Below are 20,788 nucleotides of genomic sequence, written 5' to 3'. Positions count from 1 at the left end.
CTTACAGCCATAGAATGTTGCTGAGCCAGAGGTTACGACTGTGTCTTGATTAATTTCAGAGTTTATCAACTGGGTTGGGTAGGTTACTTTCCAACTGTAACCCGTCACAGTTACCTGTCCAAAATTGTAATCAATAACGTAACTTTTGGATTAGCCAAACTCAGTAACATAATCTTTGTTACTTTTGAATTACTATCCCATTTAGTGGAATCAGAAGAAGACAACATTTGGTGTGTCATGTCATCATAGTGGTCTCTGACTTGTGGTCAGACTCGGCTCAGGTGGAACAAACTTAATCTAGCCCTTTTGTTCAATGCTGATTCTGAATTGAATGCCACTGAGAAAACAGAAAGGTGTCATAATATATTTTTCACAAACATCCTTTCTGAATTTAAAAGTAATCAATTAAGTAATACTCTAGTATCTGTAATCTGATTACATCGTTTTTGCTGGTAACATAACTGATTAGTTACATTTTGGGGGGTAATCAGATTACATGTTACTCCCCAACCCTTCTAATCAATGGTATGGGTTGGAAATCAGTGAGGAAGCAAGCAAAGGGACATAAACAGAACAACACACACACATACACACACACAAACTCTCCCCCCCCGCGGAGATACTGTAGAAGAAGAGTCAGAGAGCGATACAGAGAGAGAGAGAGAGAGAGAGAGAGAGAGAGAGAGCGAGCGAGCGAGCGAGCATTTTTACTTGGACAACTTGTGAACATCGCAAGTGCATTCATCCAGGTCAAGTGCTGAAATCAGCACGATTCAATTCTAGGAAGAAGCTTGTTGAAAACAGCAAAGATGATTGCCACCACTCAACAGAACATGGGCACGGACCTGGTAAATGGCTCTACTCAATACTGTTTCGTATTTTTTTTTTTTAGATGTTCCCAAGATTTTTTTTATTTGATCATACAGAAGGATCTGCGTTAATCTCATTGCATAAAGTTCTCTGATGAGCATGGCTATAACATTACAGTCGCAGAGGTCTGTGTGTGCGTGTGTCTACATGTGAGCGTATGCGCTTGAAGGATAGTCTAAATGCGCCTGTTTTTTTTATTTTTATAGCTCTGTTGTGACCAGTCAGAAATTGTTTTTACATTTAAATCAACATGATGTGATTATCAATTAGTATCTGGCTTTCCATTGTGGTCTTTTATTCGTACTTAATATATCTACTCAATACAGGCATCTCTTGAACAAGCTTCTGTGTGCACTGCAGTGGTCGCAGTTGTAACCCCAATACCGGTATTCCCCTCTTCTATCGCAAACTGATTTGATGTAGTGATTTTTTGTTTGTTGGTAAACTGATTCAGTTAAATTATGTAGGCTATATTTTCAAACACATCATACTACGTGTCGGTTGCGGTTATAGCAATTAAAATGCTGTAGTCATGGCTTACCCATGCCAAAGGGCATATAGGTCTACTTTATTCATTCATTTATAGCCCACAGCATGTGGATAAAGAGAGATCTGCAATCAAAGTGTGTATGAGGCACACAACTTGCAGCAGGTGATGGACAATCAAATGTATTCTGTAATTATATAAAGTGTATAGTCTCAATTAAGTTGATTTAAAATCTGAATAGCGAAGTTGACTTATTTAACACCAGACCTTATTTTACCAGCATTTTCATTTCACCATTTTTGCCACTGTTTTCAATGTCATATTAATTTCCCCCCTTGTACTGAATTATGTCCACTGCATGGTCATTCAGCAGCTCTGTGAGCCCATTCAAAAAGAGAAGTTGCAACAGTTTTTGCATGTAGCTAGCTCTACTTGCAGGCTGTCAATAGGTTGCAGAATTGCTGATGCTCCAGAAATGTCCAGAAATGTAAAAGTGACTGTAGTTGGTTGCTTCTTGGTGGACAGTTGCTGATAGCTGCATACATGCTCCTGGATATTAGTTAGTGTTGCGATATGCTTTCCATCTCCAGTACAGCAGTACTTTATAGCCTTGCCAAGTCTAATTAAGATTACCCATCACCTTCTCAGCGACAGCAACAATTCAGCCGTGACGGCATTTTCAGTTCAGAGCTGCACTATTCATTTGGTTGACAAATCATGTGTCAGACTGTCAACGACATTGTTTTTAAGCAGTGCTGTGTTAGGTTGCATTGGTATTTTTTTATACTGTGCAACATTGTGAATAATTGAAAATAGATGATAAATGTATTTCCTGTCTGAAGTGGCCAGTGGGGAATGTTTTATGTCTCCCATTAATTTAGAATTGATCCATTACATGTTGTAGGTTAAACAAGGACTCCACAAAACACTAGTTAGTGTATCTTTCCCAGGCAAATGTTTCTCTGTGTTATTATGTCCTTTTATTTTTACAGTCCTTTTATTTTACACAGCCAAGCAATTCATATACTGCACCTCCGTGCTTGGGTCTGTTTCCACAGATTTGATCTGTGATGGGGTGGTTGAACAAGAAGAGTGTACTTTTAAAAGATGCATTTACAGTTGAAGTCAGAAGTTTACATACACCTTAGCCAAATACATTTAAACTCAGTTTTTCACAATTCCTGACATTTAATCCAAGTAAAAACTCCCTGTCTTAGGTCAGTTAAGATCACAACTTTATTTTACGAATGTGAAATGTCAGAATAGTAGAGAGAATAATTTATTTCAGGTTTTATTTCTTTCATCACATTCCCAGTGGGTCAGAAGTTTACATACACTCAATTAGTATTTGGTAGCATTGCCTTTAAATTGATTAACTTGGGTCAAACGTTTCAGGTAGCCTTCCATAAGCTTCTCACAATAAATTGGGTGAATTTTGGCCCATTCCTGCTGACAGAGCTGGTGTAACTGAGTCAGGTTTGTAGGCCTCCTTGCTCACACACACTTTTTCAGTTCTGCCCACAAATCTTCTACAGGATTGAGGTCAGGGCTTTGTGATGGCCACTCCTATACCTTGAATTTGTTGTCCTTAAGCCATTTTGCCACAACTTTGGAAGTATGCTTGAGGTCATTGTCCATTTGGAAGACCCATTTTCATCCAAACTTGAACTTCCTGACTGATGTCTTGAGATGTTGCTTCAATATATCCACATAATTTTCCTGCCTCATGATGCCATCTATTTTGTAAGGTGCACCAGTCCCTCCTGCAGCAAAGCACCCCCACAACATGATGCTGCCACCCCCGTGTGTCACGGTTGGGATGGTGTTCTTCGGCTTGCAAGCATCCCTCTTTTTCCACCAAACATAACGATGGTCATTATGGCCACACAGCTCTAGTTTTGTTTCATCAGACCAGAGGACATGTCTTCAAAAAGTACAATATTTATTCCCATGTGCAGTTGCAAACTGTAGTCTGGCTTTTTTATGGCGGTTTTGGAGCAGTGGCTTCTTCCTTGCTGAGCGGCCTTTCAGGTTTTGTCGATATAGGACTTGTTTTCCTGTGAATATAGATACTTTTGTACCTGTTTCCTCCAGCATCGTCACAAGGTCCTTTGCTGCTGTTCTGGGATTGATCTGCACTTTTCGCACTAAAGTACGTTCATCTCTAGGAGACAGAACGCATCTCCTTCCTGAACTGTATGATGGCTGTGTGGTCCCATGGTGTTTATACCTGCATACTATTGTTTGTACAGATGAACGTGGTACCTTCAGGTGTTTGGAAATAGCTCCCAAGGATGAACCAGACTTGTGGAGGTCTACAAGTTTTTTTTCTGATGTCTTGGCTGATTTCTTTTGATTTTCCCATGATGTCAAGCAAAGAGGCACTGAGTTTGAAGGTAGGCCTTGAAATACATCCACAGGTACACCTCCAATTGACTCAAATGATGTCAATTAGCCTATCAGAAGCTTCTAAAGCCATGACATTTTCTGGAATTTTCCAAGCTGTTTGAAGGCACAGTCAACTCAGTGTATGGAAACTTCTGACCCACTGGAATTGTGATACAGTGAAATAATCTGTCTGTAAACAATTGTTGTAAAATTTACTTGTCATGCACAAAGTAGATGTCCTAACCGACTTGCCAAAACTATAGTTTAACAAGAAATTTGTGGAGTGGTTGAAAAACGAGTTTTAATGACTCCAACCTAAGTGTATGTAAACTTCCGACTTCAACTGTATCAGTCCCGTATCAGAACATGCACCTCTCTCTCATATCAATTATTTAGCAGACGCTCTTATCCAGAGCAATTGGTGTTAAGTGCCTTGCTCAAGGGCACACCAACAGATTTTTCACCTCGTCAGCTCAGGGATTCAAACCAGGGACCTTTCAGTTACTGGCCCAACGCGCTTAACCGCTAGACTACCTGCCGTCCCTTTTATGTACTTTTCCTCTCCCTCATAGTTTTCAGCAGTATCACACTCCCTTCTCCCCAGGGCGGACACAGCTATGTAGATGTAACGGGCGTCGTAAGGATTCGACCAAGGCACAGCAGGTTGAGTGCTCATTTGAACTTTTATTGAACACTTAACAAGAAAACGAACAAACACACACACAGTATTGCAGGCTAAACACAGCTATGCAAAAACAACTTCCCACAAAAGACAGGTGAAAAAAGGGCTACCTAAGTATGACTCCCAATCAGCAACAACGATGTACAGCTGTTCCTGATTGAGAGCCATACCAGGCCAACAAAGAAATACACAACATAGAAAAACCATAGAAATACAAAACAGAACAATACCCAAAAACCCCGACAGCACAAAACAAACACACCCCTGCCACGCCCTGACCAAACTACAATAACAAATAACCCCTTATACTGGTCAGGACGTGACAGTAGAGGAGTGGGATAGGTTCAGCAGCCATATAGTGTACTGAGAGTCTTTTTGTACAGTCATTTGCTTTTGCTTGGTGGGATGCATGAAAGGGAATAGAGAAAAGGGCTGCAGGGCTCACAGCAGAGGAGGCTTAAAGCAGTGGATTTTTCCATGCAACTGTGACAGGTGCTGCTGCGTATATGGTATTAGTCCTTAGGGCAGGCAAAAGTGTCAGCCTCCTCAACCCAAATCCAAAGCCTACCACCTACAACGTTTTAGGATGTGAGAGGCAAGTAAGAAGAGGCAAATTGTTGTAATTCTGCCAAATAAATGGCGGTATAGAGCACTGTGTTTATTGAAATTTGATTATCCAAAAGGTCACTTTAATCATGGCGATACAGCTTTCAAATCCTTTGAAGTTTATAGCGGAGCACTGGAAGTGCTGTTGAGGTCCTTGCCCGTCACCCCAGTTTTATCCATTTAAACCAGTCAGAAAGTGGGAGACTGCTTCATAATGGCTACCATTTAACTGAGGTACCAACGAGATATTGACATGGCAATGCATTCAAATAAAAGTTATGTGTTAATGGTTCATCTGTTTTTGTCCCATGAGATCAATTACAGTGAATCGTTAAAACAAGATGCTGGTAGGCTTATTGTATCTTCCAAAAAATATTTGCTATTACAGTTTTGTCTCTTAAAATGTAATGGTTGACTGGCTTGCTTGATCTTCAAATGTCATGTCAAATATCATGTCTTGGTACATCTTGTTTTTCTTTATGGTTACTAGTGGTTGGTTGCTGCAGAATTATGTAACTGGTGGGATTTGGATATGTAGATGAGAGTCAGCATGTCTCAACAATAGCTTCATTAGCTGTGATTCTGCTCCCGATGATTTATTGTGTTCTTTTCACCGCTTGTTCCAAAGACAGACAGACAAGGAGATCCCCAGAGTCTAATTTATGAACTACCTCTGGTGCATTGGGAGCAAATTGAGCAATTCTATTTTGTGTGGTTTCCCTTTTTGAGTCTGTAGCCAACCATACAATTACGGTGTTTTGATTACAGTCTACATACAGTATGTGTTTCAGCATGTGTTTTATCTGTAACCGTTAGTTGAGTTTCCCAATGAAGAAGGGGTCAGGTTATCGGTCCAGGGATTACGCAAAGATGTGTCATATTTTGTGGGGAGAGATGTTTTCTAGTGGCCCATCTAAAGTCCCTTTTACCGACTGCTCTCTTTCTATGAATTGTTTCCCGCTGGACCTTGTTCAGCTGCACACTGTATCGATCCTGTTCTCATTTGGTTGAGGGGAATTCCCTTGGTCTGCTCTGTCTGTTGGCCATGGTGGGAGGGGAACTCTGTTAACTCTCACTGACGCTACAAATGTAGTCAGCACTGCAAATGTTTGCAGAGGTCTCTCCCCAAGAGATACATGGTTGGTTGCACATACAGTACAAAGCTCCATTTAGTCTATAGACTAGAGTATAGACTGCCTGTGGGTTTGTTTGACTGACAGCTTCATCAAAGCTTTATCATAGGCTCTTCTCGACTCTCTCTCGGCTGGATGGCTCACAGAGCAGTGTATTATACATTATAATTGTTTTATTTTCATGATTCCCTTTTTCGGGTCACCAAAAAGCGTGCACTGGTGATATTCACATGTCAATCTAACCCCTCATCTGTCCACCTCTTCTGGCAATCAGTGCTGTGCTGAATCCTCGATTCCTCAGATGTAGCGTCACCATCCTTGAAACCCACCCAGAATATGGTGGCTGTGTGTATCCACCCTTGGGATTATCTTCCTGTCTCCTGTATCTGTGTGTCATTTGCAGCTTTGACATAACTCCCTCTTCCCCCAGCCAGCATGCACAGGGTTCTCCCGCTCTATCTGATGTGCTTCCCGTGGTGGTGCATCCCATTAGAGGGGATGTTAAGCAGAGTGTTGCATGCAGTAGTATTTAGGGAAGGATTTTGAAATCAAAACACTATCTGTGGTCGAATCAGAAGAGCGAAGGGAAATTACATTAACCGTGCCTCTCTGTTAGGGTCTCCTCTCCTCTGTGTGTGTGTGTGTGTGTGTGTGTGTGTGTGTGTGTGTGTGTGTGTGTGTGTGTGTGTGTGTGTGTGTGTGTGTGTGTGTGTGTGTGTGTGTGTGTGTGTGTGTGTGTGTGTGTGCACGTGTGTTTGTGTCTGCCTGCTAGGGTCTCTTTTCTTCCATATCTTACATAACACCCAATCAGAGGGAATGATGTTGATCGGGTCCACTATTGTACAGGACTGTGCACTGTGCTGAGAGAACAGAAAGAATTACAGAGATAGAGTAGAGCAGCTACAATCAAAGAAAGGAGCACATCAGGGGAGGACTTATTGGTCTGGAGCTCTGGACCTGTGTGATTGTGCTGTGAGGCAGACAGATCATAAAAAATAGAATATAGTCAGACAATCAAAGAAAGAAGCAAGACAAGAACAGTAACTTTAGTGGTGAGAACCTTGCTTTCACACTTGCTTTCACATCAGTTGGTTTGATATCTCTCTGTAGAACACTCAGCGTAGAAACATCACTTTTGTGGTTGTTGTCCCTGCTGGCCCAGCAGGTAGTGGTTTTAATTTGAACGTGTTATGAAACAGGTAGTGGTTTTAATTTGAACGTGTTATGGAACAGGTGGTGGTTTTAATTTGAATGTGTTATGAAACAGGTAGTGGTTTTAATTTGAACGTGTTATGAAAGAGGTAGTGGTTTTAATTTGAACGTGTTATGGAACAGGTAGTGGTTTTAATTTGAACGTGTTATGAAACAGGTAGTGGTTTTAATTTGAACGTGTTATGAAACAGGTAGTGGTTTTAATTTGAACGTGTTATGGAACAGGTAGTGGTTTTAATTTGAATGTGTTATGAAACAGGTAGTGGTTTTAATTTGAACGTGTTATGAAACAGGTAGTAGTTTTAATTTGAACGTGTTATGGAACAGGTAGTGGTTTTAATTTGAATGTGTTATGAAACAGGTAGTGGTTTTAATTTGAATGTGTTATGAAACAGGTAGTGGTTTTAATTTGAACGTGTTATGAAACAGGTAGTAGTTTTAATTTGAATGTGTTATGGAACAGGTAGTGGTTTTAATTTGAATGTGTTATGAAACAGGTAGTGGTTTTAATTTGAATGTGTTATGAAACAGGTAGTGGTTTTAATTTGAATGTGTTATGGAGCAGGTAGTGGTTTTAATTTGAACGTGTTATGAAACAGGTAGTGGTTTTAATTTGAACGTGTTATCGAACAAGTGGTGTTTTTAATTTGAACGTGTTATGAAACAGGTAGTGGTTTTAATTTGAACGTGTTATGAAACAGGTAGTGGTTTTAATTTGAACGTGTTATGGAACAGGTAGTGGTTTTAATTTGAACGTGTTATGAAACAGGTAGTGGTTTTAATTTGAACGTGTTATGAAACAGGTAGTGGTTTTAATTTGAACGTGTTATGAAACAGGTAGTGGTTTTAATTTGAACGTGTTATGAAACAGGTAGTGGTTTTAATTTGAACGCGTTATGAAACCGGAGCCAGGGGAATTTATCAAAGATGAGACCTAGGCTGGAGTCCAGTCAAGATATGGGAGCTGACTCCCCGTTCCCTCATCATTTTCAAACAACTTTTCAGGCTGATATTTGGCTCACACAGCCTTGGAATGACATTTTTTTATCTAGGTTTCTCAGGATTAGGCAGCAGGAGAGTTAATAGACAGTAGCAGCAGTGTATCTGACGAGTAGTAAGTGTGTGTGTGGCGACAGTGTGCCTGTGAGTAGGTGTGAGTGTGTGGGTAGTGTCCAGTGGGTGTGCATAGAGTCAAAAAATAGTTAGTGCAAAAAGGGTCAATGCAGATAGTCCAGGTAGCTATTTTGTTAACTATTTAGCAGTCTTAAAGCTTAGGGTTAGAAGCTGTTCAGGAGCCTTTTGGTCCCAGACTTAGCGCTCTGGTACCACTTGCCGTGCAGTAGCAGAGAGAACAGAAACAACAGTCGATGACTTGACATCACCTGGTATAGTGGTCCTGGATGGCAGAGAGTTTGTCGCCAGTGATGTACTGGTCCGTACGCACTACCCTCTGTAGCGTCTTGTGGTCGGATGCCGAGCAGTTGCCATACCTAGCGGTGATGCAGCCAGTCAAGATGCTCTCAATGGTGCAGCTGTAGAACTTTTTGAGGGCCCATGGCAAATCTTTTCAGCCCCCTGAGGGGGAAGAGGTGTTGTTGGGCCCTTTTCTTGACTGTGTTGGTGTCTTTGGACCATGATACATCCTTAGCGATTTGGACACAGAGGAACTTGAAGCTCTCTACCCACTCCACTACAGCCCGTCAATATGAATGAGGGTGTGTTCGGCCATCTGTTTCCTGTAGTCCATGATAAGCTCCTGTGTCTTGCCGATGTTGAGGGAGAGGTTATTGTCCTGGCACCACACTGCCAGGTCTCTGACCTCTCTATAGGCTGTCTCATCGTTGTTGGTGATCAGGCCCACCACCGTTGTTTCATCGGCAAACTTGATGATGGTGTTGGAGTTGTGTGTGGCCACACAGTCGTGGGTGAACAGGGAGTACAGGAGGGGACTAAGCACGCACCCTTGAGGGGCCCCCATGTTGAGGGTCAGCATGGTGGATGTGTTGTTGCCTATCCTCACCACCTGGGGGTGGCCCATCAAGAAGTCTAAGATCCAGTTGAAGAGGGAGGTGTTCAGTCCCAGGGACCTTAGCTTAGTGATGAGCTTGGAGGGCACTATGGTGTTGAACTCTGAGCTGTGGTCCATGAACAGCATTTTCACGTAGGTGTTCCTTTTGTCCAGGTGGGAAAGGGCAGTGTGGAGTGCAATAGAGATAGTGTCATCTGTGGATCTGTTCGGGCGGTATGCGAATTGGTGTGGGTCCAGGGTTTCTGGGATGAGGGTGTTGATGTGAGCCATGCCCAGCCATTTAAAGCATTTCATGGCTACAGATGTGAGTGCTACAGGGCGGTAGTCATTTAGATAGGTTACCTTGGCGTTCTTGGGCACAAGGACTATGGTGGTCTGCTTGAAACATGTAGGTATTACAGACTGGGTCAGGGAGAGGTTGTAAATGTCAGTGAAGACGCTTGTCAGCTGGTCAGAGCATGCGCTGAGCCTGCGGCCTGTTTAAAAGTCTTACTCACATCGGCAATGGAGATCGTGATCACACAGTCATCCAGAGCAGCCGGTGCTCTCATGCATGGTTCAGTGTTGCTTGCATCAAAGCGAGCATAGAAGTAATTTAGCTCGTTTGGTAGGCTTGCGTTACTGGGCAGCTCTCGGCTGGGTTTCCCTTTGTAATCCGTAATAGTTTGCAAGTCCTGCCACATCTGAAGAGTATCAGAGCCGGTGTAGTATTTGGTATTTGGTATTTTATTAGGATCCCCATTAGCTGTTACAAAAGCAGTAGCTACTCTTCCTGGGGTACACACAAAACATGATATACTGTACGTGTGTTGAGTATTCTCTCTTAAAATTAGCCTATGAAGTGTGGAACTATATACAGATATCATTCCCTTTCTGGTTCTACTGGTAACAATAATATGCTCCTTGGCCCTTTTCTTGTGGTTATGTCTTTAAAGTTTAAAGTTTTTTCAGTATGCAGATAGGTTGCGAGCATGTGAGGTTGGGGATTGTACATTGCATAAGTGGAGATGTGTGTGTGAGTGCAACAGTGGCTGTATAGTGGTGGTTCGGAGACAGCTGGTGTAACACAGGGCTGGATGGAGGATCAGCAATCTGTCAACCAGCAATCCCCATGGCTGTTCCCGTCCTCCATCAAGGCCTGCGGGAAGGTGATGGAAAACAGCAGCCGGCCATGGCTCTGTGGCTTTGAGGACAGGGCCAGACCATGAGGTTTATGGCTGCATTGTGATTGCGCTCTCACACTCCAATGAATATAATGCCCAGGTGTCTTGTCTCAGACAGCCACACACTATATATGAGGACTCTGGAATCATCTGCAGTTGTATTTAATCGTGACTGAAACTGTGGCTCCCTTATTCCAGTAGAGCTCTGAGGAGCATTGGAGGAGAATATACAGACGTAATATTCCTACAGCAGCTGTTTCTTGTACTGTAATGTTCCATCTTATTTATGTTTCACCTTGTGTTCTTTAACTTTTTGTTAAATTAATTCCTATCATCACACCTCATCATGTTGGTCTTCTAGGTAGCTAACTCACCTTTCATGGAACATGCACCCTTCCCGCTCCCAACCTCTACCATGTGCCCCACAGATTCCCTTCCCGCTCCCAACCTCTACCATGTGCCCCACAGATTCCCTTCCCGCTCCCAACCTCTACCATGTGCCCCACAGATTCCCTTCCCGCTCCCAACCTCTACCATGTGCCCCACAGATTCCCTTCCCGCTCCCAACCTCTACCATGTGCCCCACAGATTCCCTTCCCGCTCCCAACCTCAACCATGTGCCCCACAGATTTTAGAAATTAAACCATGACAGAAATGTATAGTCTGCAATTAATTAAACATTTTTCCCTGGCAAACCTTTTTAGCTCTGCTTTTAAGGAGAATAACTCTAAATTACAAATTTTTCTGTCATAGTGAGAGGCTGTACGAAACTCTTATTCCCCAGAGACTCCCTGTTGCCTACACCGCAGATCTGTGTGTCTGAGAGAGAAACCCCCACTGTGAGGCTGTGGAAATGAAGCGGCACTAATGTTCTCTCCCTCAGCTGTGTGTGTGGACATTACACTCATCACTGTGTGTGTGTGTGTGTGTGTGTGTGTGTGTGTGTGTGTGTGTGTGTGTGTGTGTGTGTGTGTGTGTGTGTGTGTGTGTGTGTGTGTGTGTGTGTGTGTGTGTGTGTGTGTGTGTGTGTGTGTGCGCTTCTCAGGACATGCATGCTTCAGCCGGTCCACCCCGGAACTGGAAGGGCATTGCAATCGCCATGATGGTGATCGTTGGTGTTCTATCACTGGTCATCCTTTCAGTCATCATGCTCACACCTGGTAAGATGAAACACAGAATGGGGGAGGGAAGAGAAGAGAAGGAATGGGGGAGGGAAGAGAAGGAATGAGGAGGGAAAGAAAGATGTAGAGAAAGAAATGGAGAAAAAGAATGCAGGAGGGTGAGAGAAAGAGAAAGGCAAGGGGGGTGAAGGGGGTGAGTGAGAAGGAGGCTTGAAGAACAGAGAGAGAGAGGGATGGAGAGAAGGAAGAGAGGATGCAGTGGGAGGAGGAGTGAGTACAGAGACTCTCCATCAGATAAACATATCAACAATGACATTCACAATTTGACAAAACAAATCAACACTGACAAATACAAAATTCCCCTGCATTGAAAAGAGACTCAGACAAAAGATGAGACTCCATTGCTATGCTAAGAACAAGCTGAGCCTCAGCACCAGCTGTGCCTTGGCTCTGTGTGGATAGAGGAAGCTTATTGTTCATTCCGGGTGGAAATGGTGTAACACAAGTTGAATGTTTTTGCCCATTTGTTTTCTCCCACTTTCTTATTTCTCTCGCTTTCTCTCTTTCTCTGGAAGATGAGTCTCACCTGTTTCTGCGATCCCGTCTCACCATGGAGGATCTGGAAAGTGAGAAGTATACAGTTCACGACCCCTGTGTGACCTGGTTGGATGGTAAGAGCCTTGATACCCTAAAGCGGGGGAACGAGATAGAACATGTATAGGGAAGCCAAGGCAAGCTCCCATTCATGTTATATTGAGTGAACCAACCAAAAGGTAACCATTTCCCTTCGGCCTGTGTTGTCCCTTCCAGAGAATGAGGTTGCTCTCAGAACCAGAGAGGGTCATGTCCTGTCCTACAGCCTCCACTCCAACATCACAGCTACCCTGCTGGACAACAGCTCTTTAGTGAGTAATGGCCCGTAACGGCCACGCAGGAGAGGAGCTGTATTCCACTATTGATCGGCTCATATACGGAGTCAGCCGGACAAATTCAATAGAGACTGAGTGGTCCTCCCAGATGAAGAAAGAACTATAGAACGACTGTTATTACAGTAGAGAGCAGTAGTAACTATACAGTTATATAGATATGCAGAGGCCGTGACAGTTTAAGCTCTTTTGGGTCTATTTGGTTCCCTCACTGTTCAATTGAAGCCTTCAACATACGGCTTCAAAGAGATTTTTCAAGCAAGAGCCTCACTTTGAACAACACCGCCTGGCTCTGTGCGATACTGACAGACTTATGTGGGTCATTGCCTAGGAGCTAAGCAGGGTTCTGTTGTCAAGATGGGGAGATGTCGTCTCCTCTCCGGCTCTTGCCAGATTCTCACTTGGTGTATCATCTCTGTTACTATGTTAATCCCACACTGTAGCTGTAAACCTACAACAGTAATTAGCATTCTGCTCAAGGATATAGGCAGACCTACTGTAACTATGGCCATGGCTTCCCAAGTGGCTTCCCAAGTGCAGTCCCATCTCTGACATTATCTATAACTACTTAGCTCCAGGGATGTTGTTCTTGAAGGTTAAGTGTCATATTAGATCTAGGCATGTTGTTGACATGTTTATCTCACCATGTTTTTTACAGGATTTGACTTACACCAAGTTCCATGTGTCTGCAGACAAGAGGTTTGTCCTGTTGGCATACAACATTCAACCGGTGAGTGACTCTGGTTATGACCAAATAAAATGCTCAGAAGAACCATCTCTTTTACGGTGTCAATCTTCATCAATAATCATACTCACTGTCAAAGCAATTCTCCAAAGACAACAAAGATGATTTGATCGCAACAAGGGTTTCCCACTCGCTTTCATTGAACACATTAGCTTTACACAGCAACGCCACAAACTGATTCCAGACCATCAGAGAAAATCAATTGAGTCAAATCTGTTTCCGTTTGCGACTAATGACAGGTCTATTTCCCAACTGCATTGTTACTGTCGTACAATGATGCCATGCATTCTAATCCAGCCTTTACAGTAAATCCCCTTATGAAACAGTTAGAAAGAGAAAGATTGAGGGAGGGAGAGGGAGAGAGAAAGAGAAAGGGAAACTAGTGATGCCGCTACAGTACTGCAGCAGTCTGTTGCTCTACATGCTATTCAAACAACAGCCACTAGTGAAATCACTGGCAATCTTCAGACTGGGTAATGATGGGGGAAGGGGTGTAGAAGGATGGAGGGTATGAATGGCGGAGAGAGAGTTTGATGTAGATAGCAGGGCAGGGGGAGGGAGAGAGAGCGTGGTAAAGTTGGAGCTGCATGCGGTAATGAAATCGCCCGGCGGGGAATGTAAAGGAGAAGCTTATATGAGAGTCTAATGTCTAATGCACACTTGCAGGTGGTTTGAGACAAACCCCAGCATAACAAGCAACTCTAACAACACATGCATTTTCCCGTTTCTCTCTTTGCCTTGTGATAGCTTTCTCTGTCTCCTTCTGTAAATAACCGCTCGCTTAATAAATAGTTTCCTGTTTCCCCAAAGGAGTGAGCAAAAGGTGTAATATACAGGTAATGGGAGCGGAGGAAAAAAATTATTAGGAAAAAAATAAGCCCTCAGCACAATTTTTGCCTTATTAAAAAGCCCTGCACAGATAAATGGCTGTTCTGACTGTATATAATCTGCTCTCTCTCCCTTATCCTCTCTCCCTCTTCCCCTCTCTCTCCCTTATCCTCTCTCCCTCTTCCCCTCTCTCTTCCTTATCCTCTCTCTCCCTCTTCCCCTCTCTCTCCCTTATCCTCTCTCCCTCTTCCCCTCTCTCTCCCTTATCCTCTCTCTCCCTCTTCCCCTCTCTCTCCCTTATCCTCTCTCTCCCTCTTCCCCTCTCTCTCCCTTATCCTCTCTCTCCCTCTTCCCCTCTCTCTCCCTTATCCTCTCTCTCCCTCTTCCCCTCTCTCTCCCTTATCCTCTCTCTCCCTCTTCCCCTCTCTCTCCCTTATCCTCTCTCTCCCTCTTCCCCTCTCTCTCCCTTATCCTCTCTCCCTCTTCCCCTCTCTCTCCCTTATCCTCTCTCTCCCTCTTCCCCTCTCTCTCCCTTATCCTCTCTCTCCCTCTTCCCCTCTCTCTCCCTTATCCTCTCTCCCTCTTCCCCTCTCTCTCCCTTATCCTCTCTCTCCCTCTTCCCCTCTCTCTTATCCTCTTTCCCTCACTCTCTCTTTCTCTCTTTCCTCTAGGATCTGTTCTCCTCATTTAGTAGTTGATGAACAGATTAGCACTGTTGTAAAATGGGGAAGCCAAAACACAAGTATAATTTTTTGCACATTAATATTGCTTTTTAGATGGTGTGTATGTATATATTTTACCTTTATTTAACTAGGCAAGTCAGTTAAGAACAAATTCTTATTTACAATGACGGCCTACCCCGGCCAAACCCGGACTACGCCAATTGTGCGCTGCCTTATGGGACTCCCAATCATGGCCGGTTATGATACAGCCTGGAATCGAACAAGGGTCTGTAGTGACGCCTTTAGCACTGAGAAGCAGTGCCTTAGACCGCTGCACCACTCGAGAGATATAGATAGCAGAGCTCATTCAGTCTGATTGAACGATCTAGTAACTGATGATCTTCAGTACATGCATCAGTACATGCTTCAGATATATGAATCAATAGGTTTTAGCTCTACAGTACCTGTGTGTTGGTTTGTCTACAATTCTCTGTTTGCATTTTTACTGTTGCATCAGCAGGATGTTCTATCCCCATCTATATGCACAGAGTTTGAGTGAGTAGATATATGCACACTTGTATGTCACCTGGCTACATGTGCAATTTTATGTTTGTGAACAGTGTGGTGTCTGGAGGACGTGGGGGGATATACCTTCAGTCTTTCTCTATCTTTTGTTCTCTTTCTGCTTTGCTTCTCTCTCACTCCCTCAGTCTTTCTATCTATCTTTAACTCACTTTTTTCTCTCTATCTCTGGGGGGTTTCTGCTGACTGAAGCAGTATGCAGCAAGCACCGGCTTTCTTATTGGGGAGAGGATCTGTATGCTGCTGAGAATGGCAAAGTGAGATAGAGAGAGGGACAGAGAGAATAGAGAGAGAGCCGCAGTAGAGATAGGGGAGAAAAACATGTGATACGCACCAGTTGCCCTTAGATCATCCTGTCCAATGGAAGTCAATCAGAAGGGGTGTAAAAGAATCAGGAGGATGGATGCTTAGAGGAGAGGGCTGCAGTGGTGGGAAATGGATTAGTGGGCTGTTTGTTAAGTTGAAAGGCTTCTCCCCTGGATTTCATATTAGCTAGATGTAGCTGGTGGGGCTTTGAGGGAGATTTGTGCCTAGTGGGTGGAAATACATTTATTTTGAAAGGGGGGATATAGTTAGGAGTAGGGATGGTGGGGGCTGCATATGGGAGAAAACAAAATTCCTATGTAGCAGAGGGGTTAAATCGCTCCTTAAAATCCTCAATAGTCAGACAAATTGTTTTCGTGTGTGACTACAGATATAGGTTCTTAATTTGATCCAGTATGCTACAGCAGGAAAATAAAAACAGGAAATGTGAATTTGGAAACTTCAGAAGACATTTTAAACCTCAAATACACTACAAGTTTTAAAATTCTGAACAGGATGATCAAATGAAGATCCTACATCTGTAGTCAGACTAATTAGGCGTGTGCATATGTATGTGTGCGTCAGTGCTTATGAGAATTATTCCCTTTGTTTGACCCAAAAAGAGGGGAAGGAGAGGATGGATGGAGATGAGGAAATGCAGCAGGAGTTAGACAGGTGGAAACTGCCAAGAGAGAAAATGTGATGTGGTTGTCTCACCTAGCTATCTTAAGATGAATGCACTAATTGTAAGTTGCTCTGGAAAAGAGTGTCTGCTAAATGACTAAAATGTACTGTAAATGTAAGACTGCAATTTAGAGAGAAGGGAAAAGAAAATGCAGAGTTGAGTCTGCTCTGCAGTTACAGACAACTGGGTGCTGGTATAACATACAGTCGTGGCCAAAAGTTTTGAGAATGACACAAATATAAATTTTTACAAAGTCTGCTGCCTCAGTTTGTATGTTGTCAATTTGCATATACTACAGAATGTTATGAAGAGTGATCAGATGAATTGCAATTAATTGCAAAGTCCCTCTTTGCCATGCAAATGAACTGAATCCCCCAAAAACATTTCCACTGCATTTCAGCCCTGCCACAAAAGGACCAGCTGACATCATGTCAGTGATTCTCTCGTTAACACAGGTGTGAGTGATGACGAGGAAAAGGCTGGAGATCACTCTGTCATGCTGATTGAGTTCGAATAACAGACTGGAAGCTTCAAAAGGAGGGTGGTGCTTGGAATCATTGTTCGTCCTCTGTCAAACATGGTTACCTGCAAGGAAACACGTGCCGTCATCATTGCTTTGCACAAAAAGGGCTTCACAGGCAAGGATATTGCTGCCAGTAAGATTGCACCTAAATCAACCACTTATCGGATCATCAAGAACTTTAAGGAGAGCGGTTCAAATGTTGTGAAGAAGGCTTCAGGGCGCCCAAGAAAGTCCAGCAAGCGTCAGGACCGTCTCCTAAAGTTGATTCAGCTGCGGGATCGCGGCACCACCAGTACAGAGCTTGCTCAGGAACGGCAGCAGGCAGGTGTGAGTGCATCTGCACACACAGTGAGGCGAAGAGTTTTGGAGGATGGCCTGGTGTCAAGAAGGGCAGCAAAGAAGCCACTTCTCTCCAGGAAAAACATCAGGGACAGACTGATATTCTGCGAAAGGTACAGGGATTGGACTGCTGAGGCCTGGGATAAAGTCATTTTCTCTGATGAATCCCCTTTCCGATTGTTTGGGGCATCCGGAAAAAGCTTGTCCGGAGAAGACAAGGTGAGCGCTACCATCAGTCCTGTGTCATGCCAACAGTAAAGCATCCTGAGACCATTCATGTGTGGGGTTGCTTTTCAGCCAAGGGAGTGGGCTCACTCACAATTTTGCCTAAGAACACAGCCATGAATAAAGAATGGTACCAACACATCCTCCGAGAGCAACTTCTGCCAAACATCCAGGAACAGTTTGGTGACGAACAATTCCTTTTCCAGCATGATAACTAAGTGGCTCGGGGAACAAAACATCGATATTTTGGGTCCATGGCCAGGAAACTCCCCAGACCTTAATCCCATTGAGAACTTGTGGTCAATCCTCAAGAGGCGGATGGACAAACAAAAACCCACAAATTCTGACAAACTCCAAGCATTGATTATGCAAGAATGGGCTGCCATCAATCAGGATGTGGCCCAGAAGTTAATTGACAGCACGTCAGGGCGGATTGCAGAGATCTTGAAAAAGAAGGGTCAACACTGCAAATATTGACTCTTTGCATCAACTTCATGTAATTGTCAATAAAAGCATTTGACACTTATGAAATGTTTGTAATTATACTTCAGTATTCCATAGTAACGTCTGACAAAAATATCTAAAGACACTGAGGCAGCTGACTTTGTGAAAATTAATATTTGTGTCATTCTCAAAACTTTTGGCCATGACTGTACAGCATGTTGAGGCACTACCAGAGAGAAATGTATGTTTTGCACAAAAAAATGGGCTGGGGGAAGAACTCTATTATCCTTATTTATGGTGTGTACTGCAGCGCAACAATACCTATCAATATCTCACCTTATACAAGTACTGTTGTATCTCATTACTGTCCCATTGTCGCCATGTCCCACGTGAGCACACACACTCTGGTCTGTTTACAGCATGGCTCCTCCATTTGGAGCTGGGGATATAGTAATGGGGGGAGACAAGCAGAGAAATCTGGTGGAACAATGGGGAAGGATTTATTACTCCACATTAGAATTAATTCCCTCTCTCTCTTAGACACACACACAAGGTTGAGCAGATGTAGGATCTTAATTTGATCACCCTTTTGTTGCTGAGAATTTTCCTGCACAGCAGGACATGCAAACTTGCAGTGTATTTGAGTTTTAAAAGGCCATGCAGACGCTCATACACACCCACTCACACAAACTGTAACACACATGCATGTATGCTACACACACCCTCACACATGCACACACACGCATGCGCACACACACACACACACACACACACACACACACACACACACACACACACACACACACACACACACACACATAAATAAATAACAGTCAACTCCTCTGACTCAGACCCTCATCTGAGGGGAGTGCTGTGAGAAGATGGACAGGGACTCTGCTGTCCTAGCTTCAGGGGGAAGCTGGTTCCACCACTGGGGTGCCAGGACAGAGAAGAGCTTGGACTGGGCTGAGTGGAAGTTGCCCTCCCGTAGGAGTGGGAGGGGCAAGAGACCAGAGGTGGCATAACGGAGTGCGAGGGTCAGGGTGTATGGTATGAGCATAACCTGAAGGTAGGGAGGGGCAGTTCCTCTTGATGTTCCATAGGCAAGTACCATAGTCTTGTTGTGTATTCGAGCTTCGACCGGAAGCCAGTGGAGTGTGCGGAGCAGCGGGGTTACATGGGAGAACTTGGCAAGATTGAACACCAGGCGGGCTGCATCATTCTGGATAAGTTGCAGGGGTTTAATGGCACAAGCGGGGAGCCCAGCCAACAGCAAGTTGCAGTAGCCCAGACAGGAGATGACAAGTGCCTGGATTAGGACCTGCACTGCTTCCTGTGTGAGGTTGGGTCGTACTCTATGGATGTTGTAGAGCATGTATCTGCAGGAGCGAGTCACTGCTTTGATATTTGCAGAGAACGACAGGGATGCTGTCCAGGGCCATGCCAAGGTTCTTTGCACTCTGGGAAGTTCGTGAAGTTGTCAACCGTGATGGACAGGTCTTGGAGCGGGCAGGCGTTCCCCAGGAGGAAGAGCTTCTCCGTCTTGTTGAGATTGAGGTGGCCGAAGTTCAAGCTGAGATATCTGCCAGGCACACAGAGATGCATGTCGCCACCTGGGTGTCAGAAGGGAGAGGAGAAAAGTAGTTGAGTGTTATCCACATAGCAATGATAGAAGAGACCATGTGAGGATATGATGGAGCTGAGTGACTTGGTGGATAGAGAGAAGAGGAGAGGGCCTAGAACAAAGCCCTGGGGGACACCAGTAGTGAGAGTACATGGTGCAGACACAGACCCTCTCCACGTCACCTGATAGGAGAGGCCTTCCAGGTAGGATACAATCCAAGAGTGTGCAGAACCTGAGACGCCCAGCTCTGAGAGGCTGGAGAGGAGGATGTGATGGTTCAGTGTCAAAGGCAGCGGATAGATCTAGGAGGATGAGAACAGAGGAGAGAGAGTCAGCATTGACAGTGTGAAGAGCCTCTGACACAGAGAAGAGCAGTCTCAGTTAAGTAACACATCTTGAAGCCTGACTGATCAAGAAGATCGTTCTGAGAGAGATAGTGAGAGAGTTGGTCAGAGACATCACGCTGAATGATTTTGAAAAGATAAAAGGGATACCAGTCTGTAGAGGAGTCGAGTAATGATGGCATAGAACAGCGCAAACTGTCTCTAACCAGAATAGAAAGAGGAGTGAGAGGCCCCGGTGCACAACCTGAGCAAGAGGACAAGTACATTAGAATGTCTAGTTTGAGAAACAAATGCCTCACAAGTCCTCAACTGGCAGCTTCATTAAATAGTACCCAGTCTCAATGTCAACAGTGAAGACGTGACTCCGGGATGCTGGCCTTCTAGGCAGAGTTGCAAAGAAAAAGCCATATCTCAGACTGGCCAATAAAAATAAAAGATTAAGATCAGCAAAGAACACACACTGGACAGAGGAACTCTGCCTAGAAGGCCAGCATGTGTGTGATTGATGGAATTGCTGACCTGGTTTCATGGACTGGCCACTGACTTCCAATTGTTGTTCATTTGCATATTTAGATTGTCTTATGGTCTAACTGTACATTTAATTATGGTTTTTCAGGGCTGTGTGTGTGTGTGTGTGTGATTGAGTGTTTGTGTAACTCTGGGACCAATGTGCCCATCATCTCCTTTACCTCTTCCAGATTTTCTCTCAGTCCTTCACAGCCTCTTATGCCATCTACAATGTGGCTAAAGGGTAGGTACAGTAGAACCATGAATGCTAATGCATGGGCTGCACTGGGCATGTGCATTGCTGACGCAAGTGGGCCCTGGCCTTGACTGGCCAAGCACCACCAAATGTGTATTTCTTTC

The 20,788-nt window shown here is 44.0% G+C and overlaps 1 protein-coding gene across 2 annotated transcripts in view; it reads left to right on the top strand.

The window, feature by feature from the left end:
* Positions 1-674: 674 nt before the first annotated feature.
* The window catches only part of LOC106572522 (inactive dipeptidyl peptidase 10), a 34,552-nt gene continuing 14,438 nt past the window's right edge, over positions 675-20,788 (top strand). The window contains exons 1-6 of one of the 2 annotated variants that reach the window (XM_014146758.2): positions 675-848; positions 11,616-11,730; positions 12,267-12,362; positions 12,502-12,596; positions 13,276-13,347; positions 20,620-20,672. In XM_014146758.2, coding sequence (XP_014002233.1) covers positions 810-848; positions 11,616-11,730; positions 12,267-12,362; positions 12,502-12,596; positions 13,276-13,347; positions 20,620-20,672 — 470 coding nt within the window. In that variant the 5' untranslated portion in view covers positions 675-809. The remainder of the gene's footprint in view (positions 849-11,615; positions 11,731-12,266; positions 12,363-12,501; positions 12,597-13,275; positions 13,348-20,619; positions 20,673-20,788) is intronic. The other variant, XM_014146759.2, reaches the window with a different exon arrangement.

This window comes from Salmo salar, chromosome ssa15 (assembly GCF_905237065.1).
Source record: "Salmo salar chromosome ssa15, Ssal_v3.1, whole genome shotgun sequence".
In the NCBI taxonomy this organism is placed as follows: domain Eukaryota; kingdom Metazoa; phylum Chordata; class Actinopteri; order Salmoniformes; family Salmonidae; genus Salmo; species Salmo salar.
Note: the sequence above shows the minus strand (reverse complement) of the source record. Positions and strands in the feature narration are given on the sequence as shown.